Below are 23,600 nucleotides of genomic sequence, written 5' to 3' on the forward strand. Positions count from 1 at the left end.
CCCATGGTGTCACCAGGGCGTCCACCGCTACTGCCTGAGGGTCCCTTGACATGGCACAATACCTCCGAAGCTTCTTGTTGAGGCGTGACGCCATCATGTCTATTTGTGGACTTCCCCAAAGACTTGTTATCTCTGCAAAAACTTCTTGATGAAGTTCCCACTCTCCTGGATGGAGATTGTGCCTGCTGAGGAAGTCTGCTTCCCAGTTGTCCGCTCCTGGAATGAAGACTGCTGACAGAGCGCTTACGTGATTTTCCGCCCAGCGAAGAATTTTCCGCCCAGCGAAGAATCCTGGTGGCTTCCGCCATTGCCATTCTGCTCCTTGTCCCGCCTTGGCGGTTTACATGAGCCACTGATGTGACGTTGTCTGATTGAACCAGAACCGGTAGGTCGCGAAGAAGATCCTCCGCTTGTCGTAGGCCGTTGTATATGGCCCTCAATTCCAGTACGTTGATGTGCAGACAAGCCTCCTGGCTGGACCATAGTCCCTGAAAATTTCTTCCTTGTGTGACTGCTCCCCATCCTCGGAGGCTCGCGTCCGTGGTTATCAGAACCCAGTCTTGAATGCCGAACCTGCGACCCTCTAGAAGGTGAACACTCTGCAGCCACCACAGGAGAGAGACCCTGGCCCTGGGGGACAGGCTTATCTACTGATGTATTTGTAGGTGGGACCCGGACCACTTGTCCAGAAGGTCCCACTGAAATGTCCTTGCATTGAAACCTGCGAAGGGGATAGCCTTGTAGGCTGCCACCATTTTCCCCAGAACTCGAGTGCATTGATGAACAGACACTCTTTTTGGTTTTAGCAGGTCTCTGACTATGTTCTGGAGGTCCTGGGCTTTTTCCATTGGGAGAAAAACACTCTTCTGTTCTGTGTCCAGAATCATGCCTAGGAATGATAGTCGAGTCGTTGGAATCAACTGTGACTTTGGCAGATTTAGAATCTAACCGTGCTGTTGTAGCACTCTCAGTGAGAGCGATACGCTTTTCAGCAATTGATCTCTCGATCTCACTTGACATCTTCTTTTCTTCTTATACTAACCCGGCTTCTATCTTCCGGCTCTGTGAGGAGGACGGCGGCGCGGCTCTGGGACGAACGGCGAGGGGAGACCTGCGTTCCGACTCTCTCTGGAGCTAATGGTGTCCAGTAGCCTAAGAAGCAGAGCCTATCACTTAAGTAGGTCTGCTTCTCTCTCCTCAGTCCCACGATGCAGGGAGCCTGTTGCCAGCAGTGCTCCTTGAAAATAAAAAACCTAACAAAATTATTTTTTCAGAGAAACTCAGGAGAGCTCCCCTGTAGTGCACCCAGTCTCCTCTGGGCACAGGATCTAACTAAGGTCTGGAGGATGGGTATAGAGGGAGGAGCCAGTGCACACCCATTCTAAAGTTCTTTATAGTGCCCATGTCTCCTGCGGAGCCCGTCTATACCCCATGGTCCTTACGGAGTCCCCAGCAACCTCTAGGACGTAAGAGAAATAATGATACCACGCCCCTGAGGGTAGAAACAGAACAGGTGTGGAAAGGGGTGAAAAGAATTGAATCCCGCCCTTTATGTGATATTCATGTTATTTCATGTGAGCTCTTCTAATGTGCTTTTGTTGAATACCTACTGTGATATAAATGCTATACTGTATCCATATCTCTCAACTGTTAGTTCCCTATGGCGTACGTGACCCAGAAAGGGTGCATGGCCTTTGGTGGGTGGGTGTGGCATCACAGCACGGACCTGTTTTAGACATTTTGGGGGCGTGCCCAGTGCTACCCAAGCAGCTGGTCAGCCACTGGCTCCCCTCTCTGTACTACGCTCACGGCATCTATTCAGAGATCACGTGCTGCATACACAGAGCAGAGCAGCGGGTGATCAAAGGGACTCCCCAAACCCGTGGAACACTGAGGCCCGCATGTGACACAGCGGGACACTGTCTGAATATCGGGACTGTCCTGCTGGAATTTGGACAGTTAGGGAGGAACACTGTATCTGTTGCAGACTGTGGGGTGTATTCAATAAGAGTTCCTGACTTGTTGGAAAACACGTGGATCGGCGGAATAGCCGCCGATCTTCGTGCTTCTGTCGGAAATGGGGCCAAATCCGACAGGTTTTGGCACCCTTTCCGACCAACTCAATCTGACTTGAAAACAAGTCTGAGGAGGTGAGGAGACGGGGAGTGGTGCGGCGGGCTACAGGGATGGGAGGTACCTTGACGGCCGTCCCCCGGCCAGGCATCTCTCTCCCTGCAGCGATTCCCCCCTCCACTGCCGCAGACATCACCCCTGCTGCAGCAGACGCGGGAAGGTCCCCCCCGCCGCCATCCAGCTAACCCCCGCCGCCGTTACTCCCCTTGCCGGCTGCCGCCATCTGCACCCCCCGCCTGCGCTGTCAGCGCACCCGGCAGCCACTGACAGCAGTGGCAGGACAGGACTCCGGGTACGGCCAAATCCGACAGTCCGATTTGGCCGCCCATTGGATAGCCCTTGTCGGATCCATTCCGACAAATGCATGTCGGAATGGATCTGACACTTATTTAATACACCCCTGTGGCAAGTTTTCCTCAAAGATTTTCGTCTAGCTTCATCCACTTTGCCCCTTATTTTGGCAAGTTGCTCATTCCTTGCTTACTGGCAAACTCTAGATTTTAATTTTCTCTAACAATAGTTATCATGCTCTCGGTGTGCAGACTTATGAAGTGCTTGCAATAGTATTATCCCGTAGATAAGTGTTTTCATCTCAGCAATAGGAGGCTGTTTTTACAGGCCTGTTAGGGACCTTCTTAAACAATGCCCAGCTAACATGGGTGCTTAAGTTAAGTAAGAGTACAGCCACGGTCACCAGGCTACGAGCTGAGGTGCCCGCTAAGGACCCAAACTGGCGCTGACGTAAAAGGGGGATTTTAATCTCCTTTTTTTACACATTTATGACAATTATAGGCAGTATAATCTATGAGGGACCGTGTGCCTTTGAAGGGACGGGGCTTCCCGGAGAGCGGGACCAGAAGCTGAAAGGCGCCATTTCCTGCTGCTGCTGCTGACTACAGGCTGCACGGTGAGACTGCTCCTCCTCAGAGGCCACTGAACCACCAATTATACTGGTGCCAGAGGGTCTGATAGAAAGGGTGGAGCGCATATATAGCAGTTACACCGCTGTGCAAATAGAAAGTTTATAAATATACCCAGCGGAGCCCTGCTCTGGTCTGAGGTATTGTGTGCTGGTCCCAATCCTCTCTGTGTCACTCCATTCGGGGTTGTCTGGGCTTACTGTGCTGTTCACGAACGTGTGTCACTGCACTGTGTTATACTGTATATCTGTGTTTCTGCAGCGGGGTACACTGTATTCCACAGGGAATAACATCGGGGTGTAGAGTAGGATCTTGATCCAAGGCACCAAGAGGCTAAAAGCTTTGACTGTTCCCAAGATGCATAGCGTCGCCTCCTCTATAACCCTGCCTCCGTGCACAGGAGCTCAGTTTGTAAGTTGGTGCCTGCAAGCAGGTCACTAACAGGGAGGGCTGCTCCAGCAGCCCTGAAAAGAGCTTTTACATTGAAAAATAGTAGACTTCAAGGGCTGCAGCATAGGTATTGAATACTAGACGTCACTCTGACATCTCATGCTGCAGCTCCATCACCTCCCCCAGCGGCACTGTATACACCCGCTCCTTGGTTGCCGGGTACTTACAGCGGAGGGCTCCAGTCTCCAACACACACTCACCGCTGCTCTCCAGGATCGCGTGGCCGCACCAAGGGAGGAGGCAAGAGGGTTCCCCAGGCGGGACCCGCTGAATTCGCGAACCGGCGCAGTCTTTAGGAGACAGACAGCGCGCGCTGGCGTGAACACTGTGGCCATACAGGGATCCCACTAGACCACCAAGGCAAGGGCACAGGTCGGATTTTACTAAAAATCCGTTTTATCAAGGCCCGCAGTACCCGGTGGTGAAGCCCAGCAAGGGGATAAGACTTTGTAGCCCCTCCCCCAACCCCAGGCGCCATTTACTGCAAATATTCCCGACCTGGAGCTGCTTCTTTCTGCCTCCCCTACTCCATGTCAGCATTTGGGCGCCATTTCTCACATGCTGCGCTGATCCTGAGACTGCTGGGCTCTGTCTCCTCTGTAAAGCCGCCTGCATCCAGCGCTGTGCATTTATAGGACACTTAAGTATTCTACATGTCTCTAGACAGCGTTAGTTAAGAAAGAGTGCATACATTCAGGGTTATTTAGTACAAGTACCCTGTGATATGCATCCAGTTTCACTGTGCATTGTTATATCTATTTTGTTATTTAGCATTACTCTGTAGTATTACTTAGTATTGCTAGTCCAGTGCAATTTTATTGTTGTTTGCAATAATTACTGCATTGTACATGTGACTGATTGTGTGTGCCAGTAGCTGCCATGGGACTTCCATTCCGTGTATCCCACAGGTTTTGCTATCCCTATATTCTATACCCTGAGGGGGGCTATGTGCGTCAGGGTCCTATAGATAGAGTGTTTCATAGGATATACTTGTTTGGTATTTTATCTGTGAAAGTTACAGTCACTGTATACCTCTTAAATCCCCTTTTTTTTTTTTTGTTCTGCTTGCAGCCGCACTGTGAGGGTTTTTTTTGCCAGGTATTCTGTCTGCTTATATTGTACTTTTGGTCACCCTAAGGGTACGCTTACAAGTAATGTCTGCTAGACAGGGTGAGGACTCCGGGGCTGATCCTGCACCAGGCAGTGCTGACGCCATGGAGGGTCATGAAGAACATATAGCAGCAGAGGGTTCAGGTACAGGGGTCTCTGCACCCCAAGGTCAGTCGGCAGCACCAGGGGCAGATCAAGTCCCATCGTGGGCTACCTTTACTACTTTACTTACTGTGCTGGTTACTAGGCTTACGCCCCCTATGGGACCTTCTGTGCCATTACAGCCACATATTGTCCCAGCAGTTAATCCGCCATGTCCGGATACTCTGTGTTCTCAGTTACAGCAATTAAACCAGTCTCTGGTTAAACAAAACGCTAACCCTCGCCCGCCTAAGACCAAGGAGTCCTCTAAACGGGCCATTACCTCCTCACAATCCACGCATGTCCCGGATACTTCTTCCGATGAAGATGGCACTTACACTGACCCCACTGATACTGATCCAGACACTTCAGATGGGGAAACTCTGACACAAGTGGATGTTCCTGACCTCTTGGAGGCCATCAGGCTCATTCTTCAAATTGAGGATGATGAGGAGCCTCCTACTACCTCTAAGAAACCAGATAAGTTTAAACGTCAGAAGGTGACTAAATTGCTTCTGCCCCATTCTGACCACCTGTTTGACATACGTCAGGAACCCTGGGAATCTCCAGGTATGAAATTTTCACTGTCTAAAAAGATGCTGGCTCGTTATCCCCTTGCCACAAAGATTAGTAAGAATTGGGAAACCCCACCTCCGGTGGACTCGCAGGTTGCACGCCTGTTGGTGTCCTCGGCTCTGCCTGTCACTACCGTCACCTCCCTGAAGGAACCGACGGATAAACGTGTGGAGGGTTGCTTAAAGTCCATTTACACTTTTGCTGGGGCCGTGCTATAGCAGCTGCCTGGGCAGCGAAGCTATTGAAGCCTGGGTTCAGGAAGTTGAAGCGGGACTACCTTCTAATTTTTCTGATAACTCTAGACAGTGCCTTTACTATATAATTACGGCCTCTCATTACATTCAGGTGGAGGCTTCTGATGCAGGTGTCCTGGCGGCCAATGCATCTACTACGTACATTCTGGCTCGCAGGATTCTCTGGTTGCGGTCCTGGTCTGTTGACCTGGACTCTAAAAAGACTTTGGAGGTGATACCCTTTAAGGGGAACATACTTTTTGGGGAAGACCTCAACAAGATTGTTGCTGATTTAGCGTCAGCTAAGACAGCTTGTCTACCTAGTATTACTCCTTCTGCTCCGAAGGCTAAGAGTACTTCCTTTCGTTCCTTTTGGCCTCCAGGTAAAGCAAAGAGTCAGGCGTACCCAAACAAGTCACGCTCTTCCAAATCTACCAAGCACCAAACCAAAACGTGCCTGGGCTGCCCGTCAGCCTGCTTCCAAAACGGACAAACCTGCCGCATGACGGGGCGGGCCTCCCCCTGGGGCATCCCAGGGTAGGAGGACGACTTTTACGGTTTGCTCAGGTGTGGTTCAAGACCACTTCGGATGCCTGGGTAAGGGAAGTCGACAAACATCCCTTCGAATCAGGTCAAAGCAAAGATGCTCTATCTGGTGGTGCAATCTCTCCTGGATACAAGAGTGATAGTGCCGGTGCCTCTGGCTCAGAAGGGCAGGGGGTACTATTCCACACTGTTTCTAGTCCCGAAACCGAATGGGTCCTCCCGGCCCATTCTCAACCTCAAGTCTTTGAACAAATTTGTGAAGATTTCCAAGTTCCGTATCTTTTCGTTCTATTGTTCTGGCCTTGGAGCCCATGGACTATATGGTATCCTTGGACATACAGGATGCTTACCTACATATCCCTATTGCCATTTCGCATCAGCAGTACTTTGCGGTTTGCTATTGGCAACCTACATTACCAATTTCAGGCCTTACCTTTTGGCCTGACCACGGCTCCACGAATTTTCACCAAGGTCATGGCGGTTATGACTGCTCTCCTTCGCCGTCAGGGCATCAGGATCCTACCGTATCTGGACGATCTGTTGATCCTGGCCACCTCACCAGATGTTCTCGTTCGTCATCTGGAACTGACAGTCCAATTCTTACAAGCCCACGGGTGGCTCATCAGTTGGAAGAAATCCTCCCTGGTCCCAGCTCAGAGCATGCTGCACCTGGGAGCGTTGTTAGACACACACAAACAGCGGTTGTTTTTGTCTCCAGACAAGGTCCTGAAACTTCAGGACAAATAAGACACTTCCTATCTCGCCCACGTGTGTCGATACACTCGCGATGGAAGTACTAGGCCTCATGGTGTCTGCTTTCGACATGGTAGAGTATGCTCAATTTCACTCTCGCCCTCTCCAGAAGTTGATTCTCCAAATGGGACGGCTTGCCCCACCGGATCAGGACTCACATGATCTCCCTGACCCCGGAGGTTCGCCTGTCTCTGTCCTGGTGGCTCCAGGATAAGGGATTGAGCAGGGGCCATCCCTTCTGGATCTTCAACTGGGTCCTGCTGACAATGGATGCCAGTCTGAGGGGTTGGGGCGCGGTATTGGAGCAACACTCTCTTCAGGGTCTGTGGACCAGGGAGGAGTCTCTCCTCCCGATAGACATTCTGGAACTGCGGGCAGTGTTCAATGCACTGACTCTAGCCCTGCCTTGGATAAAGAACAGGCCTGTTCAAGTACAGTCAGACAACACCACCATGGTGGCGTACATAAATCATCAAGGCGGCACTCGAAGCCACATGGCAATGAGAGGGAAGTGTCAAGGATACTTCAGTGGGCAGAACGCCATCTGCCAGCCATATCGGCAGTGTTCATTCCGGGAGTCCTCAACTGGGAAGCGGACTTTCTCAGTCATCAGGACGTACACGCCGGAGAGTGGAGCCTTCATCCAGAAGTATTTCAACTCCTAGTGGACAAGTAGGGCCTACCAGATGTAGACCTGATGGCATCTCGACACAATCACAAGGTTTCGGTCTTTGGAGCAAAAACAAGGGATCCTCAAGCAGCTTTCATGGACACACTGGCAATTCCATGGAACTTTCAGCTGCCGTACGTGTTCCCTCCGGTGTCACTCCTGCCCAGAGTAATACGGAAGTACAAGCAAGAAGGAGGAATCCTACTACTCGCTCCAGCGTGGCCCAGACGGCATTGGTTCTCAGACCTACAGGGTCTCTCGATAGAGCGTCCTTTTCTACTTCCACTACGCCCAGACCTCCTTGTTCAGGGCCCTTGTGTCTACCAGGATTTGGCCCGACTGGCATTGACTGCGTGGCTCTTGAAGCTTCCGTCCTAAGGGCCAAAGGTTTTTCTGAGGCGGTCATTCAAACTATGTTGAAAGCCCGTAAACCGGCTTCGGCTCGGATTGGATTTATTATAGTATCTGGAATTCTTATTTCACATGGGGGGTAATTCCAAGTTGATCGCAGCAGGAAATTTTTTTAGCAGTTGGGCAAAACCATGTGCACTGCAGGGGAGACAGATATAACATGTGCAGAGAGAGTTAGATTTGGGTGGGGTGTGTTCAATCTGCAATCTAAATTGCAGTGTAAAAATAAAGCAGCCAGTATTTACCCTGCACAGAAACAAAATAACCCACCCAAATCTAACTCTCTCTGCACATGTTATATCTGCCTCCCCTGCAGTGCACATGGTTTTGCCCAACTGCTAAAAAATTTCCTGCTGCGATCAACTTGGAATTACCCCCTTGGTGTGCTGCTAAGAATGTTTTTTTTTTTTTTCCAAATATGTTTATTAAATACCTCCAAAACATGGTACAGAAGTAAGGAAAAAACCGCATACATATCAAACATATCTACATCAAAGTAGGCAAATAAGAAAGGTAAAAGTACACAGCATATATGAGTAGGTGGAGGAAATTTTCCAATTTTCCAAAACAATCAACAAGAACAAACTGTAAACCACCAGAAGAGCGGCGGTCAGGCTATAATATATTGAGAATGGGACTGAATATGACTGACTAAAAACTGACACTCAATTCCGGCAGTTCAAATAACAAAAAAAAAAAAAAAAAAAGGGGAGGTAAAAAAGAACATCACAAAAACGTTAGAACAAAAATAGGCAAAAACACCTACCAAGAGCCACAGGCCACCGATCCGTCCATAGAAGTGTCCAACCAATCCGCCAGGGAAGAAACAGGAGAAATAAGAAGAAAGGGGAAAGAAAAGAAGAAGTGTGTGGAGAGGGAAGTACGGATGAAGAAGAAGAGGGGGAGGGGAAGATAGGAGGCTCAGTCAGTTAGAGAAAGTTGGCTATCAAGTTGTCGGAGAGAGTACCAAAAGTTAGATTGGAAACATTTATGTATTGCTAGTTTAGTGTGGGCAGGGAGGGTACAGATGTATTTATCCCAGCACTTAAAGAGTGCAGGAGTCAGGGTTTCCTTGTGGATAGAGGCCTCCAGCCAGTCCATATTAAATAAGAAGAGTAACCTAGAAGTAGCCATAGGGAGAGTAGGAGAGGTAGGATGGATCCACTGTTGCAATATAGCTTTTTTCCCCACTGCTGAAAGTAGCACTATCAATTTTTTATCAGTGCGTGGAATTCCAGGTTGGTCCGACAGATGACCAAAGAGGGCCCAGGGAGCAGTGCATTGAAAGGGCATGCCTAGCGTTGAGGTGCCATAGTGGTGTAAGGTATGCCAGAATTTTTGGATGACAGGGCAGGCCCAGAGACAATGGAAAAGGTCAGCTTCTACCGTTGAGCATTTATTACATCCGGCCCTATCTGATATACCCATTAGAAAACCTTGTTTGGGCGAAATATATGCCCTGTGTAGCAGTTTATAGGCCATTTCCTGATATATACTAGCCGGTATTAGTTTAAGGGTCATAAAAAAAGTATCTAGTAGGGTGTCTACTGTGAGTGTAGGAACTTGGGAGATCCATTTAGCCAGATCAGGAAAATCAGTGTGGGGGTCCAGTTCAGTGCGGATGCGCGCATAGATAGAAGATATGGAGTATGTGTTGGAGCGTAAAAGGGAGTCTAAGGGGTTAACAAAGTCTTTTCCCGTGAGGTGAGGGAGAACGGATGTAAGATAATGTATAGCCTGGGAGTAGTAAAATCCATGCAGGGGTGAAATTGCATATTTCTCAATAGCCTCCTGGAATGGCAAAGGAGTGTGAGTAGGTGTCATCAGATTACGTAGAGTCTTTAAACCAGAGGAGCACCAAGCACCAAAAGGCAAAGAGGCAGTACCATTTTGGAACTCCAGGTTTCCAAGCAAAGGTAGAGATACTGAGTAATAATATTTGAGACCAAGGGCTTTCCTAGCCATTTTCCACGCCTTAATAGTGGAAGACAATAGCGGGTTATCAAATTGGGAAGATTTTATTTGAGAGGGCCGGGCATGTAGGAGGTAAGCAAGAGAGAGAGGAGCACAAAGCTGAGATTCTAACTTGGTATCTGTGAATACATCGTTGCCACTGAGCCAATCCATAGCGAAACGTAGTAAGCACGCTAGATTGTATTGTTTAATGTTTGGTAGGTTTACACCCCCTTGGCGCACCGATTGCGTCATTTTTTTTAGGCTTATCCTGGGGCGCTTACGGTTCCATATAAACTTGGAAAGCAAGGTATTAAGTAAAGAAAAGTCGGAGTTAGTGAGAAGAATGGGAGTCATTTGGAGAATATACAGGAGTTTCGGGAAGCTTGCCATTTTAAACAGGTTGCATCTCCCTAACATATTAAGGGGAAGGTTTTGCCATAGGCTAAGTTCAGTCTGTATTTTATGTATGATCGGGGTAATATTACGTGCATAGAGGGTGGAGAGATGTTGTGGTAGAGCCACTCCTAAAAAGGTGATATGCGAGGGGGCCCATCTAAACGGGAAGGGTCTAATCCAACCCAGTCTCGCCTGGCCAAATATGGCCAGGGCTTCAGACTTGGCAAAGTTAATGGAGAAGCCAGCAAAAGACGAAAATCTGTCAATTGCCTCTACCAATACAGGAAGGGAGCGTTTAGGGTCAGAGGTACATATAAGTAGGTCATCTGCGAAGGCTATAACTTTGAGTTCGCGATCCCCAATAACAATGCCTCTAAACCCAGGTAGTAGTTGGATATAACGAATAAAAGGTTCCAAGGCCAAATTAAAAAGCAGAGGGGAGAGAGGGCATCCTTGTCTGGTGCCTCTCTCAAGAAAAAAGGAAGAGGAGGCCACATTATTAACTACCACCTGGGCCATCGGAGCAGTGCAGAGGGTCCGCATTAGACTACAGAAATTAGTGCCAAATTGCTGATGGGAGAGCACTCTAAAAAGGTGTGGCCAAGCGATTTTATCGAAGGCCTTTTCGGCGTCTAGATTGATAAGAATATTGTCTTCCAAATTATGAAGGCGGGTATGGGAAATAGCAGCTATCGCCGATCTAATACCTTGTACAGATTGTCTGCCTTTAATAAAGCCTAATTGGGCCGGGGAAATGAGATGAGGCAGACAAGACTGTAGACGGTTGGCCATTAGTTTGGTAAGCAATTTGAAGTCTTGGTTAAGAAGTGAGATAGGGCGATAAGAACCCACAAGGGAGGGATCTTTACCCGGCTTGGGTATTACGATTATCCGTGCCTCATTGAAGTATAAGGGTATAGTTCCGGAGGTAAAGATATGATTATATAATTTGGCTAGAGTGGGTGTGAGTTCAGCATTAAGTAATTTATAATATTCAGCCCCAAAGCCATCAGGGCCTGGGCTCTTGCCGTTTGGTAAAGATTTGATAGTTGTGAGTATCTCTTCCTCAGTTATAGACATCTCGAGAAGGTCCCTGTCATCTCGAGAGAGGACAGGAAGCTGAGCGTCATACAGAAAGGATTTACCTGTCTCCACGTTATCTGGCTCTGCTGTATATAGGGATTTGTAAAACTGCATAAATTCGGCGCAAATGGCTGTCGGATCTGATATAATAGTGTCTGAAGATTTAACCACCTCAACCCATGTGCGCGTCCGGGGTCCCCGAGCGAGGTTTGCCAAGAGTCTGCCCGATTTATTACCCCATCTAAAAAATTTGTTCCGCTGGTAATCATATCGTGTCTGGGCCTGCTCTGTTAGGAAGGTATCATATACTTGTTTAGCAGTCAGGTAAGCCTCTTTATGTGCGGGAGTGTCGGAACGCTTATACGTTCTATAAGTTGAGGTGAGAAGGGAGCTCAGTTCATGGAGGCGGGAGTTAAATGCTTTGCGTTTGGAATTTACGTATGAGATAATGTGGCCCCGGATAACAGCTTTAGAGGCGCTCCAGAACAGTGAGACATCCTCCGCCTGGGTCAAATTATCAGAAACGTAGGTGTGCCAAGTGTGTCTAAGGTGTAGGAGAAAATCCTCAGAGTGAGTAAGATAGGCAGGGAATCGCCAGCATTTGGAAAAGCATTGGGGCAACGCAAGCTTAAGAGAGATCATAATAGGGGCATGGTCTGAGATAATAATATTTTGAATCGATGTGTGAGTGACTTTAGGAAAGAGGTGTCGGGATAAGAAAATATAATCAATACGGGAGTGTGTGGAGTGGGGGTGAGAGTAGAAAGAGTAATCACGAAGAAGAGGGTGATGGATACGCCAAGGGTCAGAGAGAGCAAGTTGTGAACAGAGGGAAGAAAGAAGATCATAGCCGGATTTGGAGGATGAAGTACTCACCCCAGACCTGTCCATGGACGGATCGATGACCGTGTTGAAATCTCCTCCTAGGATTAGATTAGAGCTCCCCCAAGAGGAAAGTTTCTGTAGGACAACTGCAAAAAAATCCTGTTGAGAGACATTTGGGGCATATAGATTAAGGAGAGTATACAAGACATTATCAATAATCACATCTAGCAAAATAAATCTCCCATTAGGATCGAGAAATTTTCTGCGTATCGAATATTGTAGGGACTTGTGAAAAAGGATGGCAACTCCCCTGGTCTTATTAGAGTAAGGGGCCGAGATACAATCCCCGATCCAGGGGGCACGTAGAGTGTTACGGGGATCGTCCAGCCAATGTGTTTCCTGTAAGAAGGTGATGTGAGGGGTCAAACGGTGGAGGTGGGAGAGCACTTTCTTACGCTTCACTGGAGCGTTAAGGCCCTCCACATTCCATGATACTATATTGAAGGCAAGGAGTGGGGTATCTTCCGCGGCGGCGGGGGGAGTAGGAGCAGGGTCAGCTATATCAGCCTATACCGATGGTTGGGAATGCAAGAAAAAATATACTAGAGGTAAAGTAGGGCCCCTGCCCGTCCCAGCGAGCGGGAAGGGGTTGACCCATGGAGGATCGGGGTCGGCAGGTCTGGCAGGTGCAACCAACAATATTAAACAGTAACATAGAAAACAAACAAGAAAAACAAGAAAATTTACAGCTCATTGTATACACAGAGCTGCGCAATTATTCCTCTCCACGTGACCTGCAGATGGAGAAAAAAAAGAGAGAAAAACATGCATGCAAGCAATAATAACAGTGCAACAGTCAAGTGGGTAAACTCGAGAAGTGGGCCTTGGCGAGTGTTATGTCATCGAAGAACAACGGCTTGCCGTCCTCGAAGACCCGCAGCCGGGCCGGGTACAGGAGAGAGAATTTGATTTTGGCATTAAACAGTTGCTTGCACAACGGGGCAAACTCCTTGCGTTTAGCAGCGACAATGGTGGAAAAATCCTGAAATATCAAGAGCCGATCTCCGTTGTAGGTTAAGCTATCCGTCTTCCGGTAGTGGTCTAAGAGTCGAGCTTTGTCGGCATAATTAAGGATTTTCATGATCACCGGGCGAGGGCGACCAGAGTTCGTTTTACGTTCAGGGCCTATTCTATGTGCCCGCTCAATAGCCAGAGGGGCACCTTTGAGATCCATGGCCAGTTGTTGCGGTATCCAGTTAGAGAGAAGATCAAGTAACTCATAGCCTTTGACCGATTCGGGGATACCCACCACCCGGAGATTACTTCTGCGTCCGCGATTCTCCAAATCATCTAGCTTCTGGGTCAGATCCGAAATGTCGCTTTGCTGTGAATTAATGGTGAGTTGTGCTGCATGCAAATCATCCTCCAGGGTAGACACCCTCTGTTCGACGTCATCTAAGCGGCCAGAGTGTTGAGTTAATTTGGATAGAGTAGAGTCAATAGCTTCTCTAAGGCCCGCCAGTTTTTCATCTAGTAGAGGGCCCAGCACCGCCGCAATATCCGCAGGTTTCATTTTGGGAGGCTTATTGGCCGGAGCAGACTTGCGTTTTTGTAAGGACCTGGAACGGGTGACAGAGCAATCTGAATCAGACGAGTGTCTCCACACAGTATCGCCTCGGGTTGTAGAGGCGGGGTCAGCAATTGACATCGGGGTGGGTATGAGAAATTTTTCCATAAAAATAAGCGGGCAACGGAGAACCGATTTATACAGTAGGAGTCGCCTCACGCAAGGAGCAGGCTATAATGAGGTCACATGGAGAGGAAAAAAGAAGCGGAAGTATAACAGGTTACATCTCAACGAGTAATAGCTCAGGACCGGTAGGCATCAGTCCGTGAACAGCGCACATGGGCGAGGAGAAATGTCACACAGGTGTAGAGGCCGGCATGGGTTTATGGGTGGAGCAGGTGGAGCTTCCGAGATATAGGTGATCGCAGCAGCGCCTATTCCAGCAGGGGTGCAGGGTCAGCTCTCTGCAGGGTGAAAGCCTCCGGGCAGATGGCGGCAGGGCTGTTAAAGTTTGCACCTGTTGTTTCAAGGTGTAATATGATAACTCCCCTCCAGCCGCTAAACAGGAGACATGAGAATAGGCAGGAGTATAGAAATATATTTATAGTGGCTGTGAGTTGTCTAATCTAAAAGTCGCCACAAGAGGGAGCTAGAGCTACAGCCATTTCTAGCTATGGAGTGAGGAGAGAGTTGTGCCAGTCACAAGATGGCCGCCGCCGCCTGTAAATGAAACACGGATCCTCCGGAGGTCCCCGGGTCGTTGATCCCCACCAGTGGGGGGGGGGAGATCTGTTCTTGCGAGGATGTATGAGGTGGGGGTCGGAGGGCAGGCGCCCGGAGAGGCCAGGGATCGGCAAAGCAGAGCTTAAAGTCCGGGCGGCGCCAACCACAAGATGGCCGCCGGCCGCCAGTCACACTCGTCCCGGCTCTCACCTCCCGCAGATTGTCCGGTCGCCGGTCTCCTGTGAGGGTCAGTGGCTGATGGGTGAGCTCTTGGGTGCCAGGGAGCGCCGCTCAGGTGGGGGAGGGGTCCGCAGAATCGCCGCACCAGGTCCGACGGACCGACGGCTCCACACCAAAATCGAGGCCCCGGCTTCTGGGGCGGAGGTAGGCCGCAATCCGCAGGGGGCATCACAGGGCCTCCCCGATTCCGCAGCCTCGACCTCCGGGTGCAGGGTGATGTAGCAGGGCTCAGGGGATTGTTTCCTTGCAGGTGGGCCCCCAAAGTTAGCTCAGAGGTTTATTTTATTGTGTTGCTGGCCGGAGCTCTGCAGGAACCCGACTTCTCCTGATGCCAGCCAGGCCACGCCCCCCGCTGCTAAGAATGTTGATGTATTCAAAATCAGTACTGCCAATCTGTTGGCTTTTCTGCAATAGGGCCTGGACTTAGGCTTGCGTCCGGCCTCTCTAAAGGTTCATATTTCGGCCTTGTCGATCTGGTTTCAGAGAAAGATTGCGACTTTGCCTGATGTTCATACCTTCACTCAGGGTGTTCTCCGAATTCAACCTCCCTACGTTCCTCCTGTGGCTCTTTGGGATTTGTCGGTTGTTCTTGACGCCATACAATAGGCTCCTTTTGAACCCCTAGGGTCGGTGGACCTTAAATGGCTTACTCTTAAGGTCTTGTTTTGGTTGGCTATTGAATCTACTAGACGACTTTCGGATTTAGGTGCCTTATCCTGTCGGTCACCTTACCTGATTTTTCACCGTGACCGGGTGGTTCTTAGGACCCTTCCTGGTTATCTGCCTAAGGTGATGTCTTCTTTCCACCTTAACCAAGAAATTGTGGTTCCGGCATCTACCTCTCCAGGTTTGTCATCCAAAGAGAAGTCTTTGGATGTGGTACGGGCTCTCCGTATATACTGTATGTGAAAAGAGTCTGTTCGGAAATCTTACTTTCTGTTTATTCTTTTTGGTTTTCACAAATGTAGCTGGCCTGCTAATAAGCAGACCTTGGCCAGATGGATTAGAATGGTGATTGCATAACCTTATGTACAGGCTGGCCTTCCAGCTCCTGATACCATTAAAGACCATTCTACTCGGTCTGTTGGACCTTCTTGGGCGGCCCGCCATGGTGCGACCCTTGAACAGTTGTGCAAGGTTGCTACGTGGTCCTCAGTGAACATGTTCATTAGGTTCTATGCCTTTGATACTTCCGCCTCCCAGGATGCTTCCTTTGGACGGCGGGTACTTGTGCCCGCTTCAGTGCGTCCCCTCCCTTGAGGAACTGCTTTAGGACATCCCCAATGTTATTCCCTGTGGAATACAGTGTACCCCGCTGCAGAAAAGGAGATTTATGGTAAGAACTTACCTTTGTTAAATCTCTTTCTGTGAGGTACACTGGATTCCACAGGGCACCCACCCTGACGCACTTAGCTTCTTTGGATTTGTATGGCATTAGCCGCTGGTACTTTCTCCTGTCATGAGAATGTGGTTCTGTGTGGCTACTAACTGTTGTCGTCTCTTTTCTATCTGCTACTGCATTGGACTGGTTAACAAAACTGAGCTCCTGTGCACGGAGGCGGGGTTATAGAGGAGGCGGCCCTATGCATATTGGGAACAGTCAAAGCTTTAGCCTGTTGGTGCCTCGGTTCAAGATCCTACTCTACACCCCGATGTTATTCCCTGTGGAATCCAGTGTACCTCGCAGAAAGATTTAACAACGGTAAATTCTTACCATAAATCTACTTTTCTGCTGTAAGCGTGTCTGGGAAACAATCTGTGTCCTTCTTGGAACACCAAGTTTACACCCTCTTCACAAGGGTTCCTACTATGTACCCAGAACAATGATTACTAATATCAATTCAGAGCTAGCTGCTGCAAAGCAGGAAAGGCAAACAGTCTGTAGAGGATTTCTTGGTTAAGACTGCTGACCACAGACAGGCTACTCAGCCCCCTCTGGTGGTCTCTCATAAACGCACACTCCCACAGGTTCTCCAGTCTGACTCTGACACTGAAATACTAGAGTTAGATGATGGGGAGCTGGAGGGTGAAGATGACAATACACTGTCCCTGGGGTTTGAGGCCCTGATTTATGCTATTAGGGAAGCTCTCAACATACAGGATAAGGAGACAGAACCAGAAGAGGAATTGTTTTTTAATGTTAAACTAAAATCTTCTAGTCACCTTCCCCATCTCAAAAAACTTAAATTCCCTTTCCAAAGAGGCGTGGGTAAATCCTGACAAGAAATTTATAACAAGCGGTTACTAAATTCCTTTCCCTTTCCTGCTGAGGATAGGAAAGTTTGGGAAAACCCACCATCCGTGGATACTTCAGTGTCCAGGCTACATAAAATTGTACTGCCTGCACCTGGAGCTATCTCCTTCAAAGACCCAGCTGACCGCAGAATTGAGACTACACTCAAATCAATGTATACTGCAGTGGGCATAGCACAACTCCCCACTATTGCTTGTGGCTGGATATCTAGTGCCATTGTTAAATCGTCCAATAATATAATACATGGGTTTGACTCTCCACCCCAGGATGAGATCATTACACTGCTACAGCATATCGAAGATGCTGCAAACTTTGAGTGAGGCGGTTAAAGAATTGTCTCATTAATGGCCGTACCACGGCTATGGCGGTCTCAGCTCGCAGAGCCCTGTGGCTGCGACTATGGTTAGCAGATGCTGATTCCAAAAGGGGTGTTGAAAACCTTCCTTTCACAGGGGATGCCTTGTTTGTAGAAGAACTAAGCAAGTGGATATCTCAGGCGACGGCAGGTAAGTCGACCTACCTGCCGTCTGCTGCACCTCCTGCTAGATGTCCCTAGCCTGGGCCCTCTCTGCAGTCCTTTCGTGTGGCAAAATTCAGATTCAGAGCCACGGGTGCGCCCAATGCTGCTAAAGGAACCCGTGGTAAGTGCCGTAAGCCAGCAGCTGCTGGAGCTCTGGACCAGGCCTCCGGATCCTCCTCCACGAAGCCCTTCGCGTGACGGTTGGCCCCAGCAGCAAGGCAACTTCCAGGTAGGTGCTCGCCTTCAGCACTTCGCCCAAATATGCGCAAAGTTCTGGTGGGATCATTGGGTGAGGGAGCTCATATTCCAAGGATACCGGCTGGAATTACAGGAACTACCTCCTCTCAGATTCTACAAGTCGGCCTTACCAGCTTCACCTGTAGCAAGAGTTACCTTGCAAAAAGCAATTCAAAAACTGCTTTCCACAGGAGTTATTGTTCCAGTACCTCCTCCGCTGCAAACAAGGGGATTTTATTCAAGTCTCTTTGTGGTTCCGAAGCCGGACGGCCCGGCAAGGCCGATCTTGAACCTCAAATTCCTGAACCCGTATCTTCGCGTGTTCAAATTCAAGATGAAATCCCTACGGGCAGTGATTTCCGGTCTGGAGGAGGGGTAGTTCCTGGTATCTCTGGATATAAAGGATGCATACCTTCATATACAGATATGGTCGCCCCATCAGGCTTGCCTTCGGTTCGCTGTACTGGATCAACACTTCCAGTTCCAGGCCTTACCCTTTGGTTTCTCCACAGCTCCAAGGGTTTTCACAAAAGTCATGGCAGAGATGATGCTGCAATTGCGCAAGATGGGAGTCAACATAGTCCCATACTTGGACGATCTCCTCATAAAGGCAGTCTCCAGGGAACAACTGCTACACAGCATCGACTTGACAACTCGCCTGCTTACGGAACACAGATGGATCCTAAATTTCCAGACGTCTCACCTGAAACTGCCTCAGAGAATTCAGTTCCTGTGAATGATCCTGGACACGGTATCTCAGAAGGTGTTCCTTCCGATGGACAAAACCTTGACTATCCAGGCTATGATCCGCTCGGTGCTCAGGCCCTGAAAAGTCTTGATTCATCTTTGCATTCAATTGCTGAGCAAGATGGTAGCCTCCTACGAGGTAATACAGTACGGCAGGTTTCATGCGCGTCCATTCCAGCTGGATCTACCAGTGGTCAGGTTCTCACCTACACATGCACCAGGGTATAACTCTCTCACCAAAAGCACGGATCTGTTGTGGTGGCTACAAGTCTCTCACCTTGTGGAGGGTCGGTCTTTCAGCACCCAGTCTTGGACCCTACTGACAACAGATGCCAGTCTCAGGGGTTGGGGTGCTGTGACCCAGGGGGCCCAGTTCCAGGGGAAGTGGTCGAGCCAGGAATCTGCCCTTCCCGTAAATGTCCTGGAACGCAGGGCAATTTACAATGGTCTTCTGCAGGCCTCCTATCTCCTTCGAAATCAAGCCATCCAGGTGCAGTCGGACAGCGCTACGGCTGTGGTGTACATCAACTGACAGGTAGGAACAAGAAGCAGGGCCACAATGCGAGAGGTGTCAAGGATACTCCTCTGGGCGGAAGCCAATGCAAGTGCCATCTCAGTCATATTAATTCCAGGAGTGGACAATTGGGAAGCGGACTTCCTCAGCAGGCACAACCTCCATCGTCTCAACAAAAAGCTCCGTCGTTACTGTTCCAGAATGAGGGATCCGCAGGCTGCAGCAGTGGACGCTCTGATGGCACCATGGAACTACCAGTTTGTGTACCTGTTTCCTCCAATCCCTCTTATTCCAAGAGTTCTAAAAAGACTCAAAAGGGAAAGAGTTCAGGCAATTCTAATTGCCCCAGATTGTCCTCGACGGGCCTGGTATGCGGACCTCCTGACCATATCCCTGGAGGCACCCTGGCCTCTGCCACTCCTCAAGGACCTTCTTCAACAAGGGCCGTTTGTCTAGCCAGACTTACTGAGGCTACGTTTAACAGCGTGGAAGTTGAAAGGGAGATCTTAACCAAAAAGGGTCTCCCATCCAAGGTTATTTCCACTATGGTCCAGGCCCGTAAGGTGGTCACGTACAAGCATTACCACTGTATCTGGAAGAAATAGGTCTCATGGTGCGAGGGTAGAAAATATCCTCCTGCGGAATTTCGATTCTGCCATTTTCTGCTTTTCCTGCAAGCAGGTGTGGATAAGGGCCTAGGGTTAGGCTCAATCAAAGTTCAGATTTCGGCTCGATCTATATTCTTCCAGAAACAACTTGCGGTACTCCCAGAAGTACAGACTTTCCTAAAGGGTGTTCTTCACATTCAGCCACCCTTTGTCCCTCCCACAGCTTCGTGGGATCTCAATGTGGTCCTGACTTTCCTACAGTCTGACCCCTTTGAACCCTTACACAAGGTGGACTTCAAATATCTAACGTGGAAGACTGTCACGTTCCTGGCTTTAGTCTCTGCAAGACATGTATCAGAATTGGGGGCTTTATCCTGTAAGAGCCCATATTTGATATATCACGAGGTTAGGGCGGAGCTCAGGACTCGCCTGCAGTTTTTGCCGAAAGTGGTATCTGCTTTTCACATTAATCAACTGTTAGTGGTTTTGGTACTGTCTGACACATCGGTTGCTCCAAAGTCCTTGGACGTTGTGAGGGCTTTGAGGTTTTACGTCAAGAGGACAGCTCATCGCAGGAAGTCTGACTCACTGTCCTTTGTGACGCTACCAATATTGGATGTCCTGCTTCTAAGCTGTCCACTGCTCGTTGGCTCAGGTTGACCATTCAACAAGCATGTTGTTTGGCAGCATTGCTGTTGCCGAGTTTTATCCAGGCCCACTCCGCTGGGTCAGTTGGTTCTTCCTGGGCGGCTGCCCGGGGTGTCTCAGCCTTACAGTTGTGCCATGCAGCTACTTGGTCTGGTTCGAACACGTTCGTAAAGTTCTACAGGTTCGATACCTTGGCCAGAGATGACTTTCAGTTTGGACAGGCGGTTTTGCATGGGTCTCGGCACTCTCCCACCCATTCTGGGATCTTTGGGACTTTGGTACATTCCCAGTATCCACTAGGACGTTAGAGAAAATAGGAATTTAATACCTACCGGTAATTCCTTTTCTCGTAGTCCGTAGTGGATACTGGGCGCCCACTTCAATGTTTCGATTTCCTGCTTACATGGTTGTAAGTGTTCTTGGTTGGGTCTGCTGTTGCTGTCCCTGTTCCATGTTTGGTTAGCGTTGCTATCCATACTATAGTTAGCGCTGCTTTCCTCTGTTCTGGTTAGCTCTGCTATCTTGGTTATTGTTGTGTGTTGGTTCGTTACCTCACCGCTTTTCGTGTTTATAGCCTTCTCTCAAAGTATGTCAGTCTCCTTGGGCACAGTTTTACTAGACTGAGTCTGCTAGGAGGGGCATAGAGTGGAGGAGCCAGTACACACTAATGATTTCTTCAAGTGCCAGGCTCCAATGGACCCGATCTATACCCCATGGTACTAAGTACATTCCCAGTATCCACTACGGACTACGAGAAAAGGAATTACCGGTAGGTATTAAATTCCTATTTTTACAAAGTCTGATTTTATGTTTAAGAATATAAAAGGTTTTTTATGCAGGCTAATTACTGTAGACATTAATCCTGTATACCCGGTGCTTGCAGTGTTTTTCTGTGTAGGGTTTGCTATAGGTACTATTGGTCCTTTTTACTCATGTACTGTGTTTTTTTACAGGAGATGATCGATGAGGCGGACAGGGACGGTGATGGGGAAGTAAATGAACAAGAGTTCCTTAGAATAATGAAGAAGACCAGTCTGTACTGAACTATCTTTACCCTATCATCATGCCTCAGTAACTAGCAGTTTTCCTTTCACGTTCAGGAAACGACCGTTCTAAACAAAAGCACTGAGACCTGTATGAAGAAACATGTGATAGCACAAATGTGTCATTTTACCAATTTTGATGATTTAACAAGCCACACAACGTGCCAGCCAGCCTATGTTAAACCATTTTCCCCCCAGTTTGTTGCTGAGAAGAAGAAAAGGGCCTAAATTGGTGCTTTGGTGAAGTTAGGAGTGTAAAAAGTTAAATATATTTACATGGTTGAAATGTACCTTCCTTTACAGACAAATGTACCAAATAGAGTATGTGTGTTAACATGACCAGTCCATGTTTTCCTCAAGCTCTTCTCAGACTCCTTTATTTGAATAGCTTCTTATAGCTAATTTTGTAATACATGAAATAGTGATAAACGTACTGATCTTTGTCATTGGAGAGGTCATACCTACACTGCCTCCTGCCAAGTTTTCTGTATGCTGTAAATGATTTATGTTTATGTAGTGATGATATTGTGACTCCTATATTGACTCATTGTGAAAAGTTGAAATTTGCAGACAACCAAATACTATTGAATGTATGTTGCCTTTTTAGCCATATTATTTTTGTACAAAAAACTCTGTATGTGAATCTTTTTGTTCGGATGTTGTGATATGTTTTTATTTTGTTTCAATACACTGCCGGGGTGGGTGGGTGTGTCAGGGGATCTATAAAGCACATTCAGAAACTACTTTTTCTGTATTTCTATTTGTTATTCTAAAATGCCTGTATTATACTTATCTCGTATTACATAAATATACTGTTCTATCTGTCCTTTTACTCATTTTTTTTATTTTTAGGCTGTCATAATTTTCTGTTTTGATTGTGTGTGTGTGCTTGTGTGTATATATGTGTGTATGTATGTGTGTATATATATATATATATATATATATATATATAATATAAAATCTCGAATGGTATATACATATATACACATTTATTTTTATATATATATATATATATGTATATATATGTATATACATATATGTGTGTGTGTGTGTGTGTGTATGTATATATGTGTGTATATGGCAATAACCGTTTGAGAACTGGTCTGCAGCCTATTCAAACATCTCTAATTACTGTTGACCTAAAAGGTGTATATGAAAGATTAATGATTTGTGTGAATGCAGACACACTTTGTTTAATGCACAAAGTTATAAAAAATATTGGCAAAAATTACCTTTAGGCTATGTGTATAAGGTGTATATGTAACATAAATACATTCTTTGCTTAGATTTTGGTCCCATCACCATGATATCTCATTATAGTATGCAATTATTCCAAAATACGGAAAAATCCGATATCCAAAATACCTCTGGTCCCAAGCATTTTGGATAATGGATACTCAACCTGTACCTAACAATACCTAAAAAAAAAATTAAAAAAAATTGAGAGTTCAAATGCTACAACTATGGGTACAATATACAATTATGGAATTATAGTTGTATAAATGCAGTATTTCAGAAGTAATTTACCATCAACAGTGGAAATAATGTTCAAAAAGTACAATTACATGGTTCCTCAAGAAAGTCTTATATGTGACTTAAAATAAAAATAAGTGACAAAAACAACAGGGCACTATTCGCTCAGAAGTTAGGAATCAAGTTATAAGGCACCAAGATGAATATGTTCTTTGCAACTTCCCCTTCCAGTTTACCTGTTCACCACAGAACAGAAAAATCTAAAATAAAACAAAGATGGTGCACTTTGATGGTACAGTATGTTTAAATATTTATTGCATATGTACCAGAATTTAAAAAAAATCATGCAAACAACCGCAACACAGGCTGTAGTATGTACAGTAATTGCCTCTTTAGCTATCGAAATGAGCAAGTCAATTATAGCACACCTCGAAACACAGAGAAAATTATTCCAAGCCATGCAACCGTTGCGCTTCATTAGAGGACTGGATTAATTCGGCAAAGGAATGGTTTGATAAAGTTATTGTTCAAAAAACACCCATAACTGCTCTATGTGGGCACAGTTGTCTTACATGTTCACCTCTTGCATGTTTTTCCTTCAGAAAAGGTGTGCTAAAATTTGCCCTGACCATTCTTAATTGTCAAAAGCTCATGTGGAGGCTTCATTTAAAAATGGCTTGTTCATAGCATCGTGAGTTCTGTAAATGATCTAATTCTGAGGCCAGATTGTTATTTTTTATGTATAGGCTTTTTATTACAGAAATCATCCTGGGTAATTGAATACAGGTTTTATGCTCATACATTGAATTACTGCACCATCATG

The 23,600-nt window shown here is 47.4% G+C and overlaps 1 protein-coding gene across 1 annotated transcript in view; it reads left to right on the forward strand.

Annotated features, from left to right (window-relative positions):
- Positions 1-22,129, forward strand: part of CETN2 (centrin 2) — an 85,590-nt gene extending 63,461 nt beyond the window's left edge. Inside the window, exon 5 of the mRNA XM_063937512.1 lies at positions 21,215-22,129. Within this exon, the coding sequence (XP_063793582.1) occupies positions 21,215-21,304 (90 nt within the window). The 3' untranslated portion in view covers positions 21,305-22,129. The remainder of the gene's footprint in view (positions 1-21,214) is intronic.
- Positions 22,130-23,600: the final 1,471 nt, after the last annotated feature.

The sequence above is a fragment of the Pseudophryne corroboree genome, chromosome 8 (genome assembly GCF_028390025.1).
Source record: "Pseudophryne corroboree isolate aPseCor3 chromosome 8, aPseCor3.hap2, whole genome shotgun sequence".
NCBI classification, from domain to species: Eukaryota; Metazoa; Chordata; class Amphibia; order Anura; family Myobatrachidae; genus Pseudophryne; species Pseudophryne corroboree.